Consider the following 27,901-nt stretch of genomic DNA (forward strand, 5'->3'; position numbering starts at 1 on the left):
TCTTCTTTTACTTCCTTTCAGGGGACCATTCAGTCTAGTGCGGCGATGTATACATCGACAAACAGGGCAGCAGTTCGCTGTGAAAATTGCAATTCAATTCAATTCAATTCATGTATTTCAACTTTTCAAATTGTTCACATGTTACAAACACAAAATAGAAATAGAAAATCTAAAATTAAAAATAAAAATAAAAAGAGCTTTTACTTATTTCTAGTAACCAGAAAACAATCATCTGGGTAACGGGGGTTTGTGAGGACATCAGGCACATTCTAGGCAACCAAATCGGAATCGGAACACGTCAGGAATTCATCCCCCGAATAGAATGCCTTTTTACATAGGTAAATAAACCACATCAAATAGCGCGAGCTCAGAACCTCTTTGTGGTGTTTAATGTTTAATCCTAGTGGTTTAGTGAGGTTTAATTGATTGATTTAGTGTGGCTTGCCAGTTCTCAACCTGTGATCAGGCATTATGCTGTCCGAAAATAAATAAATTGTTCCAGAGTTGTCCATCGTTTAACAATCAGAATAGATAAACTAAGTAAAGTAAATACAGAACAAATCGCTTAAAACAAAGTTTTAAAATTTCGTTCCGTCAAAAATTAAAAGGAGTTAACAGCAAGAGTATCCCAAGGTACCTATATCACTGAAGTTAAGCAACGTTGTTTGTTATCTGAACGGGTGACTGTCTCGGGCATGTCATGTGATGTTAGCTACTCAGCCTCGTATTAACCAAGGAGCTGAAATCCCAGCGAACGAGAGACAGAAAAGGTTGATGTGAAAAATAGTTTTCCTTTGTTTTATTTTAGGAACCACTAGTTTATGTTTGAATTTGTTTAAGAAGGGTCTCCTTGACCCGACCTTCGGGAAAATCTCGGTATTTATTTTAGGAACCACTAGTTTATACTCCCAGTCTAGTAGTGGTTAATCAGTGTATGATGTCTAGTGGTCATAGTGTATGATGTTTAGTGCTCTATAGTGGTCATAGTGGATGATGGCCACTGACAAGATAATCACTTTGGTCTTTACTTTTTGTGGTACTTTAAATCGGTGGCCATTCATATTAATGAATTATTATTACTTGGGTGTCCTACAATGTCGGTAAGTGCTGATGTATTTAGGTATACGATATTGTGCATTGTATGTGTTTAAAGGGAATTGTAACTGCTAGAGCCTTATCGTCCCGAGAGCGAAGGAAAAGGAAGACAGGATAGGAGAAAAGGAAGAAAGCCATTCCGAGAACGAACTTTATTTGTTTAGCATAAAAAGGAATTGAACCCGCGACCTACCATTGATTTGAACCACCAGTGGTCTTATCCTAATTTCATCATTTTCATCTCGAGATAGTTACATTTTGGAGGTTCCCACTAATAACAGACTTACACTTCTCTTTACCTTAAGGTTCTCTTAGTTCCAACATCCTCTACAGGTGAATGGCTACCTCATATATCTACTCAATTAGTATTAATTTGATCATGTTAAGGTTAAGCAGTATTAGGCAAGGTGGCAGAGCTGTTAGGCAAAATCTAATTCAATATCTGACAGGTTCTCAAAATTCTAAATGGTGATTTAAGACTTCTGAATGAAACTCAGAACATACAATAGAATGTACCTAGGTACTACTTACTCGTACACTATGTAAAGGTTACACGCACAGTGGTGTCCTGATCAAATTATCAAAAGCAGTAGCCTGGTAGTACCTATGATACCTATGTATATTTTATCTATTGTCTATTTGTCTCTAATATTTCATCATTGATATAACGCAATTTTCTTAAAGACTTCATAGGCTGATTTGGAGGTTTGTACCTATGACTTGACATGAAAATGTTGACCAATAATAAAATTACATCTAAAATATTTAATTTAGTAGAGAATTGGAGTGAGAGAGAGAGAGGGAGAGAATTTATTTACCTTTAGGATGAAAAAAAAGGGGGGGGGGAAGGAAACAACACTTAAGTGTGTAAAAAAAGATCGAGTTTCCTCTACCTATCTTTCACCTAATCAAATCAAGTCAGTAAGTACCTAGGTATATGGTACTACCTCTATTATGTAGATGCATTTAGGTATCTCTCCGCATATGATTAATTTTCTTAAAATATTTTACCAATTCGGTATAATATTTTCTCCTGAATCTAATAATAATACCTAGGATAATACAGGGTAAAATGTTCAGTTTATGTGATTTAAGTTTCCTCTACCTATCTTTCACCTAATAAAATCAAGTCAGTAAGTACCTAGGTATATGGTCTACCTCTTACCTCTATTATGTAGATACATTTAGGTATTTCTCCGCATATGATTAATTTTCTTAAAATATTTTACCCAATTTGGTATAATATTTTCTCCTGAATCTAATAATAATACCTAGGTAGGATAATACAGGGTAAAATGTTCAGTTTATGTGATTTACCATTTTATGTCAGACCAACCGAGAACACTTCTACAAAATAAAACAAACATAGGTAGAATCAAAAAATAATTCAATCATTCAATTCATATTTGAAAAAAAAAGACACTTACTTTTTCGCAGGAAGAAAAAATTGAGCAAATTTTCAAAGTTCACCAAACGAGAATAAAATCACTCCGACAAGGCGCGATCACATACACGATATAAAATTCACAGACAAAAAATTAAATAAAATAAATACAACACAGATAAAATAATTGTAAACTGTAAATTGTAATTCTAGATCCAATAGGTCGATACGACTAGATTGGAACCCAACACGAAACTAAAAGTGAAAAAGTTGAATGATTTTCAAAATCAAATAATCTAGATCCAATTCGCCAGGTTTTTTTCGTTCGAAAAAGAAAGGATTAAGTTTTTTGCTGATTCTCTCTCCCTCTATCTCGCGTAGTCCTTCAGGTTCCATCTCTCTCCATCTCATGGCGAGGTAGATATCACTCTCCTTGTCGAGACGAAGACATAACTTTAGTACCAGAACATAACCTGTTGAGTACCTTCATAGAACTTGTGGTACTTCGGTGTGTGTTGGGTCCTTACTAGTGAAGGCTAAGTAATGTACCGTTTAGACTTGGACACTCAATATCTATTTATTGTTCATGTATTCTGAGAATACAGAATACTTTTCTCACTTAATAGCTATTGGTAGGCAAATGGGGTATCTTGTTTAAAATTTAAAAATAATCTCATTGATAAAAAGAGCTAGGAATGCCAGGATACTGGTAGGTAAATCTGTCACATCCTTTAATAATCTTAGCATTCCTAATGATACTTTCTTAATTATTTTCAAAATCGCCGATTTTTAAAAATGAATGGACAATGGCCCAATAAAGAGCGGATGTGTTTGAGAAGTTTGCTTAAAGTTCTAAACTTTTCGACACAATGATCTCCTCAGGTCATAATCTACTTACAACACAAGTCACAAACTTTATGTTAGACACAGACATACCTAACCTACTCAAACTTAAAACTTGACAACAATTGACCATCCTGTCACCGAAATGGAAAGTGGACCGAATTTTTTGGAGATTCGGCTAATAGGTAGGTCTGAATGAATGAACTAGATTACAAATTAGCTTGTCTACAGTACAGGTCTACACTGTGTATATTACACAGGTCCACACTATGAACCCAGCGTGACCCCAGGGTGTGAACTTGTTTGTCCCACACACGAAATATAATATTAGTCAACACTGAGAGTTATATAACCATATATTCCACACTATGTAGATTGTTCAGAACCCAGCGTGACCCCAGGGTGTGAACTTGTTTGTCCCACACACGAAATATAATATTAGTCAACACTGAGAGTTATATAACCATATAATAATCTACATTGACACATGTCAAAGAAGTACAAATATTTTAAAAAAAGTCACGACCAATTTTCAGCTCTCCAAGGGCGGTCACTTCATGCTCAGATTGTCTGACGAACCGCAGTGTCTGATGGACGGAACGTGTGTGGTGGTGAAAGCCTCTTTCACCACCACACACGTTAGGTCTGTCAGACAGTCACTCACACTGTCAGACGGTCTGAGGACAAGTGACCGTCATAATATCGAAAAAACTTCGAATCCTACTAGAATTGAACTAGGGACCTCCGGTGTACTGTACACACATAATGTGGTATACCCAGGAATGGAGGTTGCTTCCACATAAATTATCATTTGTAACAGTGATGTCTGATGTACACATACCTGAATTATCACACAGGTCCACACTATGTACCCAGCGTGACCCCAGGGTGTGAACTTGTTTGTCCCACACACGAAATATAATATTAGTCAACACTGAGAGTTATATAACCATATAATAATCTACATTGACACAAACATGTCAAAGAAGTAAAAATATTTTAAAAAAAGTCACGACCAATTTTCAGCTCTCTAAGGGCGGTCACTTCATACTCAGACTGTCTGACGAACCGCAGTGTCTGATGGACGGAACGTGTTTGGTGGTAAAAGCCTCTTTCACCACACACGTTAGGTCTGTCAGACAGTCACTCACACTCAGCCTCACACGCCTGTCAGACAGTCACTCACACTTAGCCCCACGCCTGTCAGACAGTCACTCACACTCAGCCCCACGCCTGTCAGACGCTCTGAGGACAAGTGACCGTCATAATATCGAAAAAACTTCGAATCCTACTAGAATTGAACTAGGGAGCTCCGGTGTACTGTATACACATAATGTGGTATACCCAGGAATGGAGGTTGCTTCCACATAAATTATCATTTGTAACAGTGATGTCTGATGTACACATACCTGAATGGTATATACCCAGGAATGGAGGTTGCTTCCACATAAATTATCATTTGTAACAGTGATGTCTGATGTACACATACCTGAACATCTCATCATGTCAGCTTTTTAGGTAATTTAATGTGGTTCAAATCAATATAAATCTATATTTTGTGTACGTTATTATTTCTTTTATTATTAAATTGAAGATATCCAGATACGTGATTAAACTGAACAATTAACAGAGATGCATTTAATTACTATTTATCCTGTGGTCTCAGAGGGCTCGTTTTAACCAAGTTACTACCAATAGGTAAGATACTATAATCACGTATAATTACTTACATTCTAAACATTTATACATTTCCATCCCAGGTTCAAACATTTGTCTGCTATGGTTTACCTGATATCTACATAAAATTCAAACTGGTCTCCTCTTTTATTATTAAATTGAAGATATCCAGATACGTGATTAAACTGAACAATTAATAGAGATGCATTTAATTACTATTTATCCTGTGGTCTCAGAGGGCTCGTCTCAACCAAGTTACTACCAATAGGTAAGAAACTATAATCACGTATAATTACCTACAATCTAAACATTTATACATTTCCATCCCAGGTTCAAACATTTGTCTGCTATGGTTCACCTGATATTGACTCACTGATTGGAGATGTAGTTATTCTTTTACTCACTCACTGTTCAGTCTTTACCACACCTTTAAATTACCATTTGGATGCTCCAAAGTATTGGTACATTTGGGAATCCCTAAATGCCTAGCGCCTGTGGATTGTCAGTTTCATAGTACATAACTCTCGAACGGAAGAAAGTTGGATGTTTAGCACGAAAAGGAAATTCGCTGATCAGTTGTTGGGTTCCATTGGACTTTCGGGGTATCTATCAGTCCTTCTAAGTGAGCTCTACACTAAACTTATTGACAATATGGACCTAAAGGGTTGCAGCACAAGCTGTACAAGTCCAGCACAAGCCATTATATTTTCCTTCTGATGTAAGTTGCAATATTGATCAGGACTTATGATAATGCGAAGCTGAATAAATTCATCAGGAGCAATTAAAACATTATAGCAAACTCATAAAGTTCCACTGAAATAGAGAACTTTAAAATTCAAGATCCGAGATCATAGGGGGGTCTGCAATGCACAATATGGACTTTATGGACCTAAAGGGTTGCAGCACAAGCCATTATATTTTCTTTCTGATGCAAGTTGCAATATTGATCAGGACTTATGATAATCCGAAGCTGAATAAATTCATCAGGAGCAATTAAAACATTATAGCAAACTCATAAAGTTCCACTGAAATAGAGGACTTTAAAATTCAAGATCCGAGATCATAGGGGGGTCTGCAATGTGAATTATGGCGTTTGGAATACCACTATGATTCTTACAAGTCTTTGGTTTCTGTTGGCATTCGAGGACACGAAAGTCCCTTTACTTTTTAAAATTTATTCTGGTATTTTTTTTTTTTTTAAAGAAAAGTAAAAAAAAAGAAGAATTTTAATTGTGCTAATAATTTATGCTCGTCAAGATTTTTGTTACAAATTTCGCTCCTCGATGAATGACTTGACTTGAACGCTGACCCGAACCACTAACCTCAAGATCCAAGTCTGTCGCGCTAACCACTACACCACTGAGGTCATTCAAGAAAAGTCGATGACACATACGTATTCCCGGGGCGGATTTTATCTTGAACGGATAATGTTCATTCTCGGAACGGCTGGCTTTCTCCTATCCTCCTGTCTTTCTTCGATATTGGGACGATAAAACCTCCCTTGTTACAATTCCCTTTGTCAAATCAATCAGAGGGAGGCTGTCCCTCATGTATTGCACGGCTGCTGAACTAATCTCCTTTTTTGGTCAAATTCGCAGTCCCAGTAAAAAATTAATCAGCAATAATGAAATTCTTAACAGGATGAAATGTCATTTAACAGGATGAATCGACTCCATTGAAATAAAAACAAATATCATTCAACTGTCAATGTTCATCGATTTAGAATACAAAGAATTTTCCTTGATTTAAAGTTCATTTTTTCAAGTAGTGAATCCGTGATGTGAATTCCGATATCCCAGCAACCACATGGAGAAAAATGCGGCTTACATGGAATCTCAGGAGCACTCCTTGTTTATAACTTTCCTAAAATTCCTCAGTATTTAAGAAGTTTACCTACAAAGAATGGCAAATCATTCAAATATAAAGCAGTTTGTAACAATATCAATAGAATCGACTCTATTGAAATAAAAACAAATATCATTCAACTGTCAATGTTCATCGATTTAGAATACAAAGAATTTTCCTTGATTTGAAGTTCATTTTTTCCAGTGCACCCTGTATTTATTGTAAAGTTCTAACTTAAGATTTATTGTAGTTAAGTGTAATTAGGTGTTTACAAGAGGCCAGTAACTGAACTTTCAACTGATTTCATGTAATCCAGTCATACTAGACCTATACCGGGTTTTCAATCACTTCAGTCACATACTGTAGACAGTGTAGACTGTAGTATACTTCATTGTAGACAAGTTCAGTTGAGTGTTGAATGTCCTGGGTACACACTATTACCTGTGTGTAAATCCCAAGATGAACTTTGGTCAGTGAGTAGCACAGTAGCAGTGTATTGTACCTATATTTGACTCAATAAGGATTAAGGATGGAGTAGATCTGGTTATGTAATTCTAAATAGGACTCCAAGCCCCTGTTCCTTAGATCAACTTCACAATTTGCTCTTCACATTTCGCAATTTGATGACTTTTTTTATGACCCTTCGTTTGGTGCCTACTCACATTATCCACACTAAACCTGAGTGAGTCCGGGAAAAGCTAGCAGCATGCGATTGCCCAGATAGTCACTCATCCGGATACTGGCTATGCGCATGCGCAACTTCACTTAACTTCAATGACCACTGAAAACTGGTGATCGGGAAACTGTTAAGGTTTCGGGTTCTATCCCCAGTGAAATCGAAGTTTTTAGATTCACTTGAAGCTTAAAACTTTCAACGACAGACAACTTTTGGGCAGGGGTCAATATTGAGCCCCTCAGCTACTCTCCTTAGATCCGCCCCTGATACTCGTACTACTGTATTGTCCTATTGTCTGATTCTACTACTGTACATTGCATTATCGCGCTAACTACTTTGTAAGAAGACTACAGTATTATCCAAGTCAAGAGATGTTCTTAACTTTGTCTCAGAAGTCACAAGTGTCAAAGTGAACGCTCAGAATCATAAAAAACAATCTTTAGGCAATATCGCGCTAACTACTTTGTAAGAAGACTATAGTATTATCCAAGTCAAGAGATGTTCTTAACTTTGTCTCAGAAGTCACAAGTGTCAAAGTGAACGCTCGGAATCATAAAAAACAATCTTTAGATTTGTTGAGAGGTCATTTTTTATATGCTCTGCCATTTATGATTTGACACTGGGGATTGAGGAAGTTTGTTGAGAGGTCATTTTTTATATGCTCTGCCATTTATGATTTGACACTGGGGATTGAGGAAGACAGGAAAGTAATCGGAATGGTCTCATCATCTGATCACTAATGTCTGGATTTCCTGTATTGACTTCGTTTTGGCCCGTGAGAGTTAACGCTTTCAGCTACAAACAACATATTGGGCTACCTACATGCCATTTCGACTTTTTTCCCCATGGATCTAAACACAGCTCCTCAGTGGTCCTTACGATCTTCTAAATGTCATAGTGGCAACGTTCGAGTCCAAGTTTCAAACAAGAAAGAATTTGATAAGGAAGAAATAAAGAAAAACAAAGAAAAGAGAGAAAAAGAAAGAAAAAGCAGGCTATTGTACAAAAGAAAAAAATCAAAGGAAAAACGAGAAAAAAGACAGACTTAGTAAAAAGAAAGAAAACTGATAAAAAGGAAAAACAAGCTGGGTCCGTCCCTCCGGGAATTTTTTAGCCTGTAGTTTATTCGATCGTGATTAAAGAAAATCAGTACTTATGTACCTACCTCATGGATCTAAACACAGCTCTTCAGTGGTCCTTACGATCTTCTAAATGTCATAATGGCAACGTTCGAGTCCAAGTTACAAACAAGAAAGAATTTGATAAGGAAGAAATAAAGAAAGACAAAGAAAAGGGAGAAAAAGAAAGAAAAAGCAGGATATTGTACAAAAGAAAAAATTAAAGGAAAAATGAGAAAAAAGACAGACTTAGTAAAAAGAAAGAAAACTGATAAAAAGGAAAAATGAAAGGAAGAAAGAAGAGGAAGGAGGAGAAGGAAAGAACAGGCTATTATTGTACGAAATAAAGAAAGAAGAAATAAAAAATGAAAAAAAAAAAAAAAAAAAAAAAAATAAGTGTAATTAATATGTTTTACTTAGGCATATAGGTTCCACCTATCTATCTCTTGCTTATTAAATCAATTTTCTAACAATGTGTGTGAGAGTGACACTGAAATCTTTGTCTCTCTCTATTTATCATGTAGGAATTTGTACATGATTATGCCCAAGTCAGTTGTCTGTTGTAATGGACTTAACCTTTGTTTGGTTCTTTGTAAAGCTCTTGTTACAGTCGCATATTTATGTTGAATTTTCCTTTTTCTCACAAGAGGTTTGATAGAGGGAATTGTAACAACTAACAACGGAGGTCTGATCGTTTAAACATCGAAGAGAGCAGGACAGGATAGGAGAAAATCAGCCGTTCCAAGAACGAACCTTTTCCGTTCATGATAAAATCCGCCCTGGGCAGGAATCAAACTATTTTCCAAGCTAACTAGGCTGGCTGAGAGAAGTAGGAACTAGTCTGATCGTTTAAACATCGAAGAGAGAAGGACAGGATAGGAGAAAATCAGCCGTTCCAAGAACAAACCTTTTCCGTTCATGATAAAATCCGCCCTGGGCAGGAATCAAACTATTTTCCAAGCTAACTAGGCTGGCTGAGAGAAGTAGGAACTGAAATAAAAAACATTATTTATTATTTTAGTTTACGAATTAATTATTTTATTATTCTAGTTTGAATAGTTTTTGCACAGTCATCTTGCGCCTCTCATTTTTACTATTTTCCAAGCTAACTAGGCTGGCTGAGAGAAGTAGGAACTGAAATAAAAAATATTATTTATTATTTTAGTTTACGAATTAATTATTTTATTATTCTAGTTTGAATAGTTTTTGCACAGTCATCTTGCGCCTCTCATTTTTTGATATTGCCGAAAATAAATTAAGAATAAGAATTCAATTTAAATAGGCAGATAGGACCGACTGTAAAATAATGAAATAGGGCCGCTATTTGCCAATGTACAATTCTAACCGCCTCAGGTCCTTAATCTAAATTCTGAACACATCGTCCTAAATCTAAATCAGACTGTCTGAAATCTAAACAGACTGTCCGGCTTATATTGACTTATGAAACTTATGATACAACACAAATTCCTTATTGAATTTTGGATTGAAGAATCATGATTATTATCACAGGATTGTAGGTAACTAGGTACATAAATATAGTAGGTATGGTTTGTTTTTTTAATTACAGGTTTTGGGCTCTCTTATCTTATGTTGCAGAATTGTTCAATTCAATAGAGATCTATCAGATGGTTGGGTATTGTTTTTATGATACAACAAAAATACCTTATTGAATTTTGGATTGAAGAATCATGATTATTATCACAGGATTGTAGGTAACTAGGTACATATAGTAGGTATGGTTTATTTTTTTAATTACAGGTTTTGGGCTCTCTTATCTTATGTTGCAGAATTGTTCAATTCAATAGAGATCTATCAGATGGTTGGGTATTGTTCAATATGATTTCGTTCAAATATAATTGGGATAGGAGGAAGTTACCAGTATGTTTGTTTTGTTGATCACTCGGTTCTCTGTTATTATTGTGTGTTGCATCATGATCAGCTTTATCTTTATTCTTATTTGTTAATAAGAATAAAATCACTGTACCAGTTGAGTTTGATTTGAGGTAGGGACAAAATTCTGAATCATGTCTACCTACCATATTAAACGCCAGGACATAGCATACCTAAGTATTTCTTGTTTAGCTACCGCTTCAATTCTTTCAGTATACGGTAAATCGATATTCAACACGTTAAAATTAAATACAATACATGACAATAATAGGTAATTGAGTTAATTAATGCATTGGAAGATTCGGTTAAAAGAAGATTATGGTGAAGGAGGATGAGAGCAAGAAATTACGAAGACCTTGTTTAGAGCACCTGAACTGATCTGATACGGTAAATGTAAGTGTTATATTGTACAGAACATGCGTGTGTCCATTTAGTAGTGACATAGATTACACCTTGTTTGTAAATGTTCTTTACGTGTATGTATTTATAATTAAATAATTACATATTTATGACTTATACAAATTGAAAATATTACTTATTATTCAAGTAGATTTGTACCTCTGCTCATCCTCATCAGTCCGTGGTAGGTAAACGAATATCTATTAAGCTTGATCGAAAATTTTAACTTTCTGCTCGAATAGGATTAAAAAGTGTCTTTACTCCAGTAGTAGGCCACTTAGGTAGTCCCTACCTCGGTTGGCATTGAACCCACGTCCTCCTGTTTAAAAGTAGAGTTTTATTTTTTGGAAAAGTGTAGCCAACAATATAAATCAAATCATTTTCTCTACATGTGTGTGTTCCAATGTTCCATTTTGAAAGGAAGAAAGAAGAGGAGAAGGAAAGAACAGGCTATTATTGTACGAAATAAAGAAAAATGATAGAAAGAAGAATTTTTTTTTTAAAAAAATCAGACTATAGTAAACTTGATGATTGTGACAAGTAACAGTCAAGTCTGTGTGCTGCCATGCTACTAGTTAATGACACAAAACATTATGGAGGAGTAATTATAAACCCGATCTATACTTGTCACACACACACAATTATGCAAGAGAGAACACTATTAGATCTTGTTTCATGTTTTCTTAAGATCTTGAAGTGACCAAATAAGGATTTTTATTAACAATATGTACATGAAATTAATATGTAGTTAAAATACCTACATAATTACATAGGTATTAATAAATTTTTAATTTATGCACCAATATACCGGTAAATACATGTGACTGTTAGAAATACATCCACATTGAGTAGATACAATAGTGGCGTAGCTTCGAGTTTGGTGCCGGGGGTGATGAGGGGTTAAATGAGGTCCTCCCTGCTTCTTGGGCAGATTGTCCCAAAAGGGTCCCGTTCCTTAATAATTTACGGCTGATTTTCATGAAATCTGCCTGGGGGAGGAAGAGGAGCCACCTGACTTGAAGAATTTTTACTTTTTTACTTTCCTTATCCCTATAGGAAGGAAAGTAATGTAATCGGGTCAAATTTTCGATGGTCAGATTTTAGTGCCAAAACACGTTTTGAGGTCCCTAGAGCCTTTCTCTTTCAACCATCCTTTTCCTGTCCATTCCATGGGATTATTATAAATAGCAACGTTCTTACGAAAGAAAGTCTCAGTGGATCTCAAACTGTGCTATTTTTCGAGGAAATCACTAGACGCACATAGGACATTCTTTCAAATGTGACAAGGATGCGACACGAAACTTTTGGTTAAGACCGGTGCAACGGTTGGCGGCATTTTACCGCTGGACATTTCAGTACCATTAGCAAATAAACTTTTAGAATGGGGCACAACCAAACGACAATTTTTTTCGAGATAGAGTCCTATTCCGATGTAAAAGTACCCAAAAAGTGCATTGGCGCACTCAATTGCGGTTTTTGGTGTAATTTAACAATATCTCGGGAACGGTATGAGCTAGAGACTTGAAATTTGGTATGTAGTTCACAAGTGTGACAAAGATGCAACTCAAAACTTTTGGTTAAGACCGGTGCTGCGGTTGGCGGTATTTTGACCGCTTTTTGGCGGTTTTTCACCGTTTTTTTTTGGCGGTTTTCAGCTATAACGACTGAACGGTTAGAGATATTATAAAATTTTCGGGTATAAGAACAAGAACACCCAAATAAGCATCATTCAATAGGATAAGGAAAGTCGTGTGATGTTCACACCAAATTTTTAATTCCAATAATACTACATAGTATACTTTCTCGTATAATATAATATTTGGATAAGGTTTCCCTTTCCCTCTCCCTCTGTTCCTAATGCAGTGTTGTGGAAGTTGCACACAAAATGAATGCCTATTATTAAAGTAAATAAGTACATACTCGTACGTCATAATGTAGGTAACTGATTTGATTGATCTAGTGGGTGTCGACTTTTCTACTTTTTCGCTTTTTAATTCCAATAATACTACATAGTATACTTTCTCGTATAATATAATATTTGGATAAGGTTTCCCTTTCCCTCTCCCTCTGTTCCTCATCTCTCTATTTAGTTTGATTAGAAATTCCTTCCCCATCTCATCACGTCTTTCTCTCTTACCATTCCACTCTTCTCTTATAACTTATAATCTCAAAATCCTCACATTTTCCTCCCTCTGTACCCACAGTGCGGCCATCCCATTTTCAGTGTTATCCTTCTTTCTATTTTTGGGTCAGCATAAATTTTTCGGAGGGCCCAGGATTTATTTGACGCATTATTTCGCATCATGCTGCTATGTTTTGATTGATATTTCTCCATTTTCTAAAGAAGTTTTTTCTCTCCTGGTGAGTTTTTTGCTTTCGAATTCCTTCGATCCATCAAATCTGTTTTCAAATAACGTGTAAGTTTCGATACCAATTCTCTCCTGGTGAGTTTTTTGCTTTCGAATTCCTTCGATCCATCAAATCTGTTTTCAAATAACGTGTAAGTTTCGATACCAATACCGATCCCTAATATACCCTAATATACGCCTTCTTCCCGAACAAAGGATGGGTCTCATCCTCCCCCAGTAAAGCCAAAATGAGCTATAATATGACCAATGCCTAGTATTTCCTACGAGTATTAGTTCTGTTATGATTTATGAACCGAAAATAAAGTGCAGAGTAAAAATGACATCTCCACTAATTTTTCTTGTAGAGCATTTTGCATACTCAAAATAATTACACGGCATTCATACAAACCAAAAATAAAGTCCAGAGTAGAAATGACATCTCCACTAATTTTTTCTTGTAGAACATATTGCATACTCAAATAATTACACGGCATTCATACAAATTCATCACCGGACCATCACGGCATCGCATGGCGACTTTCTATTACCCTTACGTATAGGGAACCTATACAAGGTAATGAGAAAGTATTGCAATCGGTCCAAATTTTCAAAATCGGGAAATGGGTGGAAATATCCGTTTTGGGATCCCCTGATTCCAAAAAAGTAGTTTTTGTCCCATGGTCTGTACGTATGTATGTACCACAGGTTTAAATGGGAAAAGGTTGTATACAAAATATCTCAAGACCGGTTTGTCTCATGGTCTGTACGTATGTATGTACGTATGTATGTACGTATGTATGTATGTATGTACGTATGTGTGTACTACAGGTTTAAATGGGAAAAGGTGGTATACAAAATATCTCAAGAACGGTTTGTCGCAGAGATCTAACTCCAATCATACAGTTGGAGAGTGTTTGTTGGCAACCACTAACGCTCGGACTGTCTGACAGCGGTCTGGAAGGTGTGTGGCGAGAAAAGCTTCAGACCTAGGTACATGGTAGGTGTGTCCACGCCTTATACCTACTACTAACGCTCAGACCGTCTGACGGCATGATCTTGAATGGCGGGAAAAGCTTGAGACCCAGAGCTCTTAGATGGGCTTACTGACCTCGGTCTGTGAGTTTCTGGTGTTAAGGCTGCTTTACTGTCTTTTTGCTTTATTCATAACAATCATAACCCTCAATTTCCATACTTACATTATGCTTACCCTTGTGTAAATCTAATTATGATTTCCTAGGACAACCTCTCTCTATCTAACTCCAATCATACAGTCGGACGAGTGTTTGATGGCAACCACTAACGCTCGGACTGTCTGACAGCGGTCTGGAAGGTGTGTGGCGAGAAAAGCTTCAGACCTAGGTACATGGTAGGTGTGTCCACGCCTTATACCTACTACTAACGCTCAAACCGTCTGACGGCCTGATCTTGAATGGCGGGAAAAGCTTGAGACCCAGAGCTCTTAGACAGGCTTACTGACCTCGGTCTGTGAGTTTCTGGTGTTAAGGCTGCTTTACTTACTGTCTTTTTGCTTTATTTATAACAATCATAACCCTCAATTTCCATACTTACATTATGCTTACCCTTGTGTAAATCTAATTATGATTTCCTAGGACAACCTCTCTCTATGATCGTGAATGGCGGGAAAAGCTTGAGACCCAGAGCTCTTAGATGGGCTTACTGACCTCGGTCTGTGAATTTCTGGTGTTAAGGCTGCTTTACTGTCTTTTTGCTTTATTCATAACAATCATAACCCACAATTTCCATACTTACATTATGCTTACCCTTGTGTAATACATAGGTTATAGGTTGATATCTAATTATGATTTCCTAGGACAACCTCTCTCTGTTTAATGAAGTAATGATTCTAATGGATAATGAACATTTTTCTCTGCAGCTGGAGTGAAAATTGTCGACGTGGGAAAATTCACAGCCAGCCCTGGTCTGAGTACTTCAGGTGAGTATTGAGTCCGTCCCTGGTAATGTAAACAAGGCATGAAGGTGATTGTATTATCTTTACCCGCTGAAATATGAACCATTTGATGAAATTATTCAAGTATGTAGGTACCACTTGACAATTTTAATTGGGGTTGCATGTACTTAAGCTGTATTTTACTTCCTTTCAGGGGACCATTCAGTCTAGTGCGGCGATGTATACATCGACAAACAGGGCAGCAGTTCGCTGTGAAAATTGTCTTTGCAGCTGGATGGTCCACTATGGATTTCCATCACAGACAATGCCAAAGATTTAGTTAGGAAAATGTTAAGTGTGGACCCTAACAAAAGGATCACGATTCATGAAGTGATCAATCATAAGTGGCTCAAGGTAAGTATCGTACAAGCTTTTCAACACAGTCGTACTTCATCAAATATTTTAATTAAAACTGCAGTGTCAACTCCAATAATGAATTGGTTGTGGCATTGGCACGCCTAGGTTTGACTCGCGATGAGTTGTTCAAAGTTGAAATTTAAACTTGAAATCAAATGATTGAATTTGGGAAAAAAATGCCCAGCAAAAGCCCACTCAACCTTGCAGGGAAAATCAGTACCTACAATATTTGCTCGGAACCATTTTGTCTTGTAAAGGAGCCAGAAGAAAACTCGACCACTTCAAAAACCTTCCCCAACATTATGTACCTACATTATAGCTGTATTACTCGTATGTAAGTACTACATGAGAACATTCATATAATTATGTACTTAGGTAACATTTGCAAACAAGATTGTAGGGCTTTTAGACTAGTAGATGGAGGTACTAAAGCTTGGAAATTTTTGGGTAAAATCATTTAAAGCTGTATTACTCGTATGTAAGTACTACATGAGAACATTACATATATGTAGGTAACATTTGCAAACAAGATTGTAGGGCTTTTAGACTAGTAGATGGAGGTACTAAAGCTTGGAAATTTTTGGGTAAAATCATTTAGATTTAAATGTTTAAATTAACTTTTTTTTATGATACATACATAAATTTGGTTTTACATTTCTTCAACCAGACCTAACAATTCTATGGACAAAAATCATTTATCCTAATTTTTGTTAGCTCGTTCATTTATTCCGAATTTTACTGGCTTGGCCTATCAGAAGCTCCTCTATACGATATTAAAATAAGGTCTAGACTTCTAGATCTTTCTTAGTCTCCTGTTATTTAGATTTAAATTAACTTTTTTTATGATACATACATAAATTTGGTTTTACATTTCTTCAAACAGACCTAACAATTCTATGGACAAAAATCATTTATCCTAATTTTTATTAGCTCGTTCATTTATTCTGAATTTTACTGGCTTGGCCTATCGGAAGCTCCTCTATACGATATTAAAATAAGGTCTAGACTTCTAGATCTTTCTTAGTCTCCTGTTAAAGGGAAATGTCCTCAACCCAGGAGACATTAGGTGTGAAGAGATTTATAGTCCTGTAGTACAGGAAAACTTTATGTTCACCTTGGGACAAGTATTATCATAAAATATCATCTCCCCCTCTTTCTCCATTCCTCCCTCTCTTTTTTTCTCATCTCATCTCCCTCTTACAATCTTTTCCCTTTTCCTTTTCTTACTCTCTCCCTCAATTGTATCTTGTTTCTCTCTCTCCCTCCTTATCCTTCTACATGTCGTGTTTCAATCTCTTTATGTTTTTCTCTCTTTTTCCCTTCTTCCCTCTCTCTCTCTCTTTCTCATCTCATCTCCCTCTTACAATCTTTTCCCTTTTCTTACTCTCTCCCTCAATTGTATCTTGTTTCTCTCTCTCCCTCCTTATCCTTCTACATGTCGTGTTTCAATCTCTTTATGTTTTTCTCCCTTCTCTATCTCCTTCCCTTTTTCCCCTCCCTCTCTTATCTCTCTTCCCTTTCCGTCCCGCCTCCACCCCCTCTTTCCCTGGTACTTCATCAAATATTTTAATTAAAACTGCAGTGTCAACTCCAATAATGAATTGGTTGTGGCATTAGCACGCCTAGGTTTGACTCCCGATGACTTGTTTAAAGTTGAAATTTAAAGTTGAATCTTTCCCTCTCTTCTCTGCCCCTTATCTTTCTCTCTCTACTCCCCTCCTCTCGTTTCTCTCTATCTCTCCCTCCCTCTCTCTCCTCCCTCTCTCCTCCCTCTCTTGTCACTCTATTCATCATCCACGTTTCTTGTTTATTGCATTTTCTCTCAAATGATTGATTTTGTGAAAAAAATGCTCAGCAAAAGCCCACTCAACCTTGCAGGGAAAATCAGTACCTACAATATTTGCTCAGAACCATTTTGTCTTGTAAAGGAGCCAGAAGAAAACTCGACCACTTCAAAAACCTTCCCCAACATTATGTACCTACATTATTGTGCTACTCTTTCCCTCTCTTCTCTGTCCCTTATCTCTCTCTCTCTACTCCCCTCCTCTCGTTTCTCTCTATCTCTCTCTCCCTCCCTCTCTCTCCTCCCTCTCTCCTCCCTCTCTTGTCACTCTATTCATCATCCACGTTTCTTGTTTATTGCATTTTCTCTCACTATCCCTTGAGAGTAAGAGGGAGAGAGAGAGAGACAGCGCCTCTCATTATCACATTATATTAAAAGCTGAGTCAGAGAGCCTCTTCTTAACACAAATAAATATCCTCTATCCTGATAGGATGTAATAATAGTGCTTAGTTATTTATGTGAAAAGGACTAAGGCCGAGGGCCACAAAGAGAATTCAAACTCGGTTTAATATTAACTCTGGGAGTTTTAACTCAACTTGTGGGCCCGGGGGTAAATAGTCCCCTTTCCCTTGGACCAGCTCTCCCTCTCTCCCCCCTCCCTCTCTCTCTCTCCCTCTCTTGTCACTCTATTCATCATCCACGTTTCTTATTTATTGCATTTTCTCTCACTATCCCTTGAGAGTAAGAGGGAGAGGGAGACAGAGAGAGACAGCGCCTCTCATTATCACATTATATTAAAAGCTGAGTCAGAAAGCCTCTTCTTAACACAAATAAATATCCTCTATCCTGATAGGGTGTGATAATAGTGCTTAGTTATTTATGTGAAAAGGACTAAGGCCGGGGGCCACAAAGTGAATTCAAACTCGGTTTAATATTAACTCTGGGAGTTTTAACTCAACTTGTGGGCCCGGGGGTAAATAGTCCCCTTTCCCTAGGACCAGGCTATTGTAAAATTAAAAAAAAAGATGAAATTTCATACTTCGGCTGAGATCGAACCCGCGTCCTTCGGATTACCGGAAGAGCGGCTTAACCACTACACCACCGAAGCAGGTTTATGGTGGATTTCACCAATATTTTTTCAGTCCTTAGAAGGCCTGTTAAGCTATCTGGACCAGGCTATTGTAAAATTAAAAAAAAAGATGAAACTTCATACTTCGGCTGAGATCGAACCCGCGTCCTTCGGATTACCGGACGAGCGGCTTAACCACTACACCACCGAAGCAGGTTTATGGTGGATTTCACCAATATTTTTTCAGTCCTTAGAAGGCCTGTTAAGCTATCAGCCTGTTAAGTTCCATTCGATTTGTATAAGCTTAACAGGGCCGTTAAGCTAACAGGCTGTTAGGGTTAGAGTTAGGCATTTGGATTCGTAACCGGGGTTACTGTGGTTTGATTTCCAGCAGCGACTTAGAATAAGCCTAATATTTTGCTTGATGTCTTTCAGATTTGAAGAGAGAGGCCACAATATGTCACATGTTGAAACATCCCCATGTGGTAGAACTTCTCGAGACCTACAGCTCATAGTTCCATTTGATTTGTATAAGCTTAACAGGGCCGTTAAGGTAACAGGCTGTTAGGTTTAGAGTTAGGCATTTGGATTCGTAACCGGGATTACTGTGGTTTGATTTCCAGCAGCGACTTAGAATAAGTCTAATATTTTGCTTAATGTCTTTCAGATTTGAAGAGAGAGGCCACAATATGTCACATGTTGAAACATCCCCATGTGGTAGAACTTCTCGAGACCTACAGCTCAGAAGGAATGCTTTATATGGTGTTCGAATAGTAAGTAAATGGTTTGCGGGTTCGATTCCCTGTGGAAATGGTTTTCGGGTTCGATTCCCAGGGGAAATGGGGAGTAATAAAACAGTAGTGCTTACACCAAACTTTCTTGACTTGGCGGGGCGGAGTGCTACCGCGCTCCTTAAGATGTATACTGCTCGAATGAGGCTAACGAGTCTTTTAAAAGCAATCAGCTCTATCTGCTGTAGTAATACATAGTTTCTCGGTCCAAATAATCAAATATGTACTGAAAAGTTATAGAATTCCACCCTTTGATAGGTATATAAAACCACTCCCTCCCTTACCAGATGATGGCCTTAAGAAAGAAACGCGAATATAACATTCAGTTTGAAAGAGTCCGTAATAAATCCGTGTTGGGCCAGCACTCCGTGTTTAAATCGGGAACATTCTGTGTATATTTATATAAAACCACTCCCTCCCTTACCAGACGATGGCCTTAAGAAAGAAACGCGGAATATAACATTCAGTTTGAAAGAGTCCGTAATAAATCCGTGTTGGGCCAGCACTCCGTGTTTAAATCGGGAACATTCTGTGTATATTAATGAAGGACAAAACAATTAGGGTATGTTAATTATGCTTATGACAAGCACTGATGTCCAATGTTATCAGCTTCCACGAAGGCGTCAAAGAATTGGGTGTTCCTTAGGACGCTTCTTCTTCTTCTGATCCTCCCCTCAAGAAGTTTGATAGAGAAAACTGTAAGAAGGGATGTCTTATCGTGTCGAAATCGAAGGGAGAAGGGATCCTCCCCTCAAGAAGTTTGATAGAGAGAACTGTAAGAAGGGATGTCTTATCGTGTCGAAATCGAAGGGAGAAGGGAGACAGGATAGGAGAAATCTGGCCGTTTTGAGAACGAACCTTATCTGTTTAGGATTAGGTTTATTCTCGGATGGGAATCGAACCCAAGACCTAACGCTTACAAGGCATCCTCCAAGCTAACTAGACTGACCATACTGTTTTTATCAGGTAATTAAATTGTTTTCTGTTTGATTTTCAGCATGGATGGTTCCGACATTTGTTTTGAAATCGTGAGGCGGGCTACTGCGGGATTTGTATACAGCGAGGCTGTAGCTAGGTAAGTGGAGAGTGGAAAATTGAGCTACACAGCACACAGTACATATATCTGGCATAAGAAAAAATCCTGCCACAGTCCAGGTTTGAAGCATAGTCGCGAGACTTTTAGCAGCACAATGCCGATGCCGCCTGAAAATCCAAACCTATGGAAATTATACAGATCTCTCATACTGGGGTCGCGAAACTTGGGTCTCCTAGAGTGTAAAGGTGTGTCCAAACATAGTCGACCGGCCGTCGATCGACATCGATTCACAATAAATTCACATCGATTGTCGATCGAAGGCCGTGATATAAAACCACTCCCTCCCTTACCAGACGATGGCCTTAAGAAAGAAACGCGAATATAACATTCAGTGTGAAAGAGTCCGTAATAAATCCGTGTTGGGCCAGCACTCCGTGTTTAAATCGGGAACATTCTGTGTATATTAATGAAGGACAAAACAATTCCTCTCCCAAGTGGAACGCCACGGATCTGGACGCCCAAGACCATTTCTCCGACTGTGGCGAAGATGAGTTGACCTCCTCAGGTGAGAGAAAAGCAGAAGGTCCTGGGTTCGATGCCCACCATCGTCCACTCGTACTTTGCACATGCACCGCGCTGGTAGTTATAGGGTTCCTACGTTTAAAAATTTAATCTTGACCGTTTTGTATTGTTATAGCTATCTCAATGATCCTGGAATCACTGGATGATATCGAATGCCTACAGGAGCAGCTGTATGAAGATAAAACCATGATGAACTCCTTACTGGAAGATAAGCAGCTTCATATCCTTCTGGAGGTGAGTTTTCTTCTTGTTCTTCCTAACATTTCCTTTTTAAATGTCGGCATTTCTGAACCCTTATTCTTGTAAAGAAAAGCAGTCAGTTGAAAAAAAAGTATGAAAATTAAACCGTAGGAAGTATGTATTTTTGCAATGCCCGTTCTTAACAAATGTTCGTTTCCCCCCACTTTGAATGAAAGTCCCGCCAATACTCCTTCCCTTTCCTGCAGATTTATCTTTTTTTTTTTTATAAGTATATCGCTTCAAGTGTATGAGATGTGAATAAACCCACTCACACCTCGGCCTATTGATAACCAAATGTGTCATTCGCAAATACCTACTTGAAGCGATATGGCAGGTTCGAATCACTGATAAGATAAAATGTGTTATATTTTGTATGTACTTATCTATGTACATACATAGTATTATTTGACTACGTGTACGGTGTACTATGTAGAAAACGCAGTATATAGGTACTTGATCTAAGCTTTTGCTAGAGCTGGCATATTTTGTAGCTTGTAAATAATATAACTGCACCTACCTGCAATGAGCCCCTCGGCCGACGATAATTTGTATGAAAATGTGTCAATAGTACCAGATAATATATACTAGGTGTACAAGTGACAAACAAAGAGGTGTTAATTAGTAAACAATTGAGTCAGATTGTACCGGGTTAGATAGTATAAAGCAGGAGGGCTCTCTAATCATGATTCATTCTTGTTTAAAAAAATTCTCTGAAAATCAGAATTTCCATGAGACTGAATTCTGAAAATTGTAGACCAAAATTTCAAAAATTTCGCCTGCGGCGTGGCACGTGCTGAATCGGCTTATTGCAATTGTGGCTCCCGAAGTTAAGGTTTGTGGTCACCCCAGGTATAAAGGGCTAAAAGTTACCGAATTTCAGGCCTTAAATTATTCTATTTGCGGCCTATTCCCGAAACGAAACTACTAATCTTATATACATACTTTTGCTTTTTGTGTATTTCCAGTCACTATATGCGTCAAGTGCTTGAAGCGCTCCGCTACTGTCACGAGAACGATATCATACACCGAGATATTAAACCTCACTGTGTACTCCTGGCTAACAAAGAAAACTCGGCTCCTGTCAAGTTGGGGGGCTTTGGAGTGGCTATTCAGTTGCAAGATGGCCAGCTCTATTGTAGCGGAGGTAGGTATTAAGAACAAGATACCGATAGTTTACTACAAAAAAGAATTAATAAAATAATACACCTGTGCAATAAAGGTAATACCTCTCTAAAGGTGTGTCCACACATAGTCGACCGGTCGACTGACACGTCCACACTGCCTCGACAACATAGATTTTCCTCGTCGATCGACGGCTGGTCGACTATGTTTGGAAACACCTTTCGACTACAGAACCTTCATGATTATCGTGGTCAAAGTCTCAAAATTATGTAATTATATCAAGTACAAAATCTCATACTTCACCTGGGATTGAGCCCACGCCCTTCTGTTTAGTAGGCGAAGGCCTCAACTATTCTGCCACGGAAGTATAATAATGTAATAATAATAGCGCTTATTTATACTTCTCGCATAGGATTGAAAAGTCCCTTTACTCCAGCAGTAGGCTACTACTTTTATTGTGGTCAAATTCTCAAATTATATTGAGGATAAAATTCCATATATCGTAGTGATCGGCGTCAATAATGTAATAATAATAGTGCTTATTTATACTTCTCGCATAAGACTGAGAAGTCCCTTTACTCCAGCATTAGGCTACTACTTTTACTGTGGTCAAATTCTCAAATTATATTGAGGATAAAATTCCATATATCGCATCGGCTGTTATTGAACCCACGCCCTCCTGTTTACCAGGCGAGCGTCTTGACCACTACACCACGAAGGCAGGTAAAGTGATAATTATATTAATCGAGTTTCTCTAACTCCCTATTTTCTTGTTCACCCAGGGTATTAAATACACCACATATCAAGGGTACCAAATACATAAGACCTTGTTTAGACTACGGGAGTAAAGGGACGTTTCAGACTCATTCTGGCAGGATAAACAAGGCATATTCTATTCTATTTCAGGTCACAGGATAGGTACCCCGCATTACATGGCACCTGAAGTGATAGAGGACCAGAAGTATGGAAAGCCCGTGGATATCTGGGCAGCGGGCGTACTTCTCCATGTTCTGCTAACGGGGACTTTGCCCTTTGTGGGCAGCCGGGATCGACTGTTCCAATCCATCACTAAAGGAAAACTTCACGTGAGTAAAATTCTCTTGAGGCGCTACTATGTTTCAACAGAATAACAAGGCGGGAACACCCTTCCGTGCCCTAAATCACCAAAGCATGGAAAAGTATCTTACAAGTGTAATAGCCAATGGAAAAGCAGAATTTTGAATTTGGACGAATCATATCGAAATATGGAATTGTAAACTCTCTTTCAACCATCCTTTTCCTGTCCATTCCATGGGATTATTTTAAATAGCAACGTTCTTACGAAAGAAAGTCTCAGTGGATCTCAAACTGTGCTATTTTTCGAGGAAATCACTAGACGCACATATGACATTTCAGTACCATTAGCAAATAAACTTTTAGAACCCCCGGTTTCCAAGTCTTAAAGCCTTTCTAATTTAAGATTATTATTATTTATTTTGATGACAGATACTATAGACTCTTTTTAAAGATTAACTAAGAAGAAAATGCTCTGCGAAAAAAGAAGAAAAAAAAATCTCGCTATCATTAGCTCTGTCGGCTTCACATATTAGCTCTTTTTTTTTCTCTCTCTCTTTGCGAAAAAAGAAGAAAAAAAAATCTCGCTATCATTAGCTCTGTCGGCTTCACATATTAGCTCTTTCTCTCTCTCTCTCTCTCTTTCCCTTTATCCCTTCCTCCCTACCTCCCTCTCTTTTTTTCCTTTCTCTCTCCCTCCCTTTTTTTCTCATTATTCCACCCTCCCTTATTAAAAATGAAGTCATTCTCCTTATATTTTTTATTCTTAATGCTTCCCTCTCTCTGTCCCTCCCTCTCCTTCTTTATATTTCTCTCCACTTCACTCCCCTTCTTTTCTCTTTTGTGACTCTCCTCTCGTTTATCCCGTTGCAGAATTTTGATTCTAAATTACTAAATTCCGGTTAAATAATTTCGATCTCTAGTAGCGCGGTCAAACTTTCTTGACTTGGCGGGGCGGAGCGCTACCGCGCTCCTTAATTTTCAGAATATTTGGAGGCATTCTAATTTCTAACCCCTACAAAATTCCAGATTTTGGGATGCACCCATAAATAAAGGGTTCCTGAGTTTCAGAATATTTGGAGGCATTCTAATTTCTAACCCCTACAAAATTCCAGATTTTGGGATGCACCCATAAATAAAGGGTTCCTGAGTATTATTTGAATTCGGATAATAATCACCTCTCCTTGTCAGTTTCCCACATTATCTGACATGTTCGCTAGAAGATTTTACATTTGATACAGTCTTCTTTCTATGTACTTTCTACTGCAGAGAAAAAAATGAAATGCACCGACTAGCGACTGTATGATTCATTTTCTTTCTACTAGAATGTTATTCAATTTTCAACGTACCGGAAAATGTGTCTCTCCTTGTCAGTTTCCCACATTATCTGACATGTTCGCTAGAAGATTTTACATTTGATACAGTCTTCTTTCTGTGTACTTTCTACTGCAGAGAAAAAATGAAATGCACCGACTAGCGACTGTATGATTCATTTTCTTTCTACTAGAATGTTATTCAATTTTCAACGTACCGGAAAATGTGCCTCTCCTTGTCAATTCTACATTATCTGACATGTTCGCTAGGAGCTTTTACATTTGAAACAGTCTTCTTTCTGTGTACTTTCTACTGCAGAGAAAAAATGAAATGCACCGACTAGCGACTGTATGATTCATCTTCTTTCTACTAGAATGTTATTCAATTTTCAACGTACCGGAAAATGTGAACAATGATTGGAAATAAATGGGATCAAGTATGCCAGAAATATGGATGTAAACTACCTACGTGAATTTAATATCTAGAAAAATATTAATAAAAGAATCTTATGAGTTATTTGAATTGTAGATTGTTCTTCTTATTGTTAGTAAATCAATATAAATAGGTGGGTATTTTGCTTTAAAATTTCTCCTCCCTTTTTTCGCGATTTGTTTTCTTTTGCTTTCACGTAGATAAGAATTTTATTACAGACAAGCAATAAGTTCACAAAGTTTCATAGCAATCGGATGAGCGGTTTGGCCAGGCATAAAGTTCAAACAAACACACACACATTTCTCCTGCCTTTTTTCGCGATTTGTTTTCTTTTGCTTTCACGTAGATAAGAATTTTATTACAGATGATTTCCTGTATTATTTTTATTATGATTTGATGGAACAATAACTTTACTACTGTAGACGAACACATTGTATCCCGAACGAATTTATTTACTTCAAAAGGTGCCTTTCAAGAGTGCCTGTTTGTTAATGTGATTAGGTACCAAATATTGAGTTTTGTGAATACCTACTATTTAATACAAGAATTTTACCTTGAAGAATACAATGCGAATCAATTGTTCTACTGCTGCTTGTTTTACACAACAATGTTTTGTCCTATGAAGTTCTGAGAAAGACTTGTGACGTTAACCCATTCCGAACAGTTGTATTGGAAGTCATGTTTTGTTCATGCCATGGTGCTTCCATCACAAGAACTTTACCTTGAAGAATACAATGCGAATCAATTGTTGTACTGCTGCTTGTTTTACACAACAATGTTTTGTCCCATGAAGTTCTGAGAAAGACTTGTGACGTTAACCCATTCCGAACAGTTGTATTGGAAGTCATGTTTTGTTCATGCCATGGTGCTTCCATTCTCTCAGAAAGTTTTTCTATCCAACGTCAATATCGCCTTTGAGATATGTCAACTTTTATCTCTCACGGTGAGTATCTAGATTGGATTTGACCATTATTGCGACACGTGAATCTATCACTGATAGTCTTTGTATTGTTCACTTGGCAGACTGTGTAGAAGAGTTGAAGAAGTTCAACGTAAGGAGACGGCTGAAGGGGGCCGTTCTTAATGCCATCTCCTCTCCCAAGTGGAACGCCACGGATCTAGACGCCCAAGACCATTTCTCCGACTGTGGCGAAGATGAGTTGACTTCCTCAGGTGAGAGAAAAACCAAGGTCCTGGGTTCGATGCCCACCATCGTCCACTCGTATTTTAGTAGCAAATTGCAAGAATATATTTGCCAGCCTATTTACTTAGTTGGCTTTGCTGTTAGCTCGTCTGGCTTGTAAGCGCTAGGCCGGGGGTTCGATTCCCACCCGGGGCAGGTTTCATCCTGAACGGATAATGTTCGTTCTCGGAACGGCTGGCTTTCTCCCTATCCTGTCTTCTTTCCTTTATTTCGGGACGATAAGACGTTAGCAGTTACAGTTCCCTCTATCAAACCTATTGAAAATAAAATAAGAATAATAATCTTGATCGTTTTGTATTACTTTTTGTTATAGCTATCTCAATGATCCTGGAATCACTAGATGATATCGAATGCCTACAGGAGCAGCTGTATGAAGATAAAACCATGATGAACTCCCTACTGGAAGATAAGCAGCTTCATATCCTTCTGGAGGTGAGTTTTCTTCTTGTTCTTCCTAACATTTCCTTTTTAAATAGGGTCGGCATGCAAAAGCCCACTCAACCTTGCAGGGAAAATCAGTACCTACAATATTTGCTCGGAACCATTTTGTCTTGTAAAGACAAAAGCCCACTCAACCTTGCAGGGAAAATCAGTACCTACAATATTTTTTTGCTCGGAACCATTTTGTCTTGTAAAGGAGCCAGAAGAAAACTCGACCACTTCAAAAACCTTCCCCAACATTATGTACCTACATTATTGTGCTAAATTACCAACCTCAGTGGTGTAGTAGTTAGCACGGTGAACTCTGGATCTGGAGGTTGGTGGTTCGAGTCCAAGTCAAGTCATAAAATTTAGCGTAGTGTATTAAGCAGGGAACGACATTTCTTTGTATTGTTGCGATTGAGGGAAAGTGAACAATTTTCTATAAACCCTTGTTTTGTGTTCTTGCGAGTCTTGTGACATGTCAGTTTTTACTTCTGTCTATTTTAGGTTTAAAACTATGTAATCTCAATAAAACCGTGCAATATTTACTGTTGATATAATACTTGTCCAACCTCCAAATCTAAATAAGGCACTAAAAAGTCCACACAAACATTTACATCACGTTTGATACATCAGTTTTCCTCCGATCACTAAAGTTAGCATTGTAGAGTTTGGACTTGGAAGTTAGCATTGTAGAGTTTGGATAGTACTTGGACGGGTGTAACTAATAAATCCTCCTTTCTGTTTGTTTCAGTTGTATGACAAAATCTCGAGCAAAGTCATCAGTCCCAATCGAACTCCTCCCTCGGATGTTGTGACTCGCTGTCGAGATGCCCTGGACATTATTCGAGATTTCGAGCGATCGGTATCCCCCACTGATGTTGAACTTGATCTCAGCGGAGACTTCGAAGAGCTCAAGCAAATCCTCACGTCTCCCCATTTCAAGGTAAGAGAGCCGCGTCTGATTTTTTGTTCTTGTAGAATAAACTTTCGCCAATTTTTATTACCTTTTCAATTATGCATGCATCGTTCAGAGCTTTCGAATTTTTTTCGTAGACGAGGCGGAAAACTCAATGTTTCAATTGTTTACTCCCCACCAAACAATTGTTTGGCCCTAGAGGAGACAATGGTCGATGTTTTGTTTTGTATATCGCCTTCATTGTACGTAATTGCACTGTTTCTCCAGCTAATCCTGATACTGAATGTTAACTGAAGCACCAGCCAAGTTCTGATGTTGATTTACATTAGGGA

At 37.8% G+C, this 27,901-nt stretch overlaps 1 protein-coding gene across 1 annotated transcript; it reads left to right on the plus strand.

Moving 5' to 3' along the window:
* The first annotated feature begins 46 nt into the window (after positions 1-46).
* Positions 47-27,901, plus strand: LOC103514490 (peripheral plasma membrane protein CASK-like). The gene is made up of 9 exons (XM_026827446.1): positions 47-85; positions 15,181-15,229; positions 19,121-19,226; positions 20,242-20,319; positions 22,068-22,246; positions 23,131-23,313; positions 25,972-26,196; positions 26,541-26,659; positions 27,405-27,901. The coding sequence occupies exons 3-9, from the start codon at positions 19,150-19,152 to the stop codon at positions 27,861-27,863; spliced, it is 1,320 nt and encodes a 439-aa protein (XP_026683247.1). The 5' UTR covers positions 47-85; positions 15,181-15,229; positions 19,121-19,149; the 3' UTR covers positions 27,864-27,901.

Source organism: Diaphorina citri, unplaced genomic scaffold, assembly GCF_000475195.1.
Source record: "Diaphorina citri unplaced genomic scaffold, Diaci psyllid genome assembly version 1.1 scaffold1154, whole genome shotgun sequence".
Classification (NCBI taxonomy): Eukaryota; Metazoa; Arthropoda; class Insecta; order Hemiptera; family Psyllidae; genus Diaphorina; species Diaphorina citri.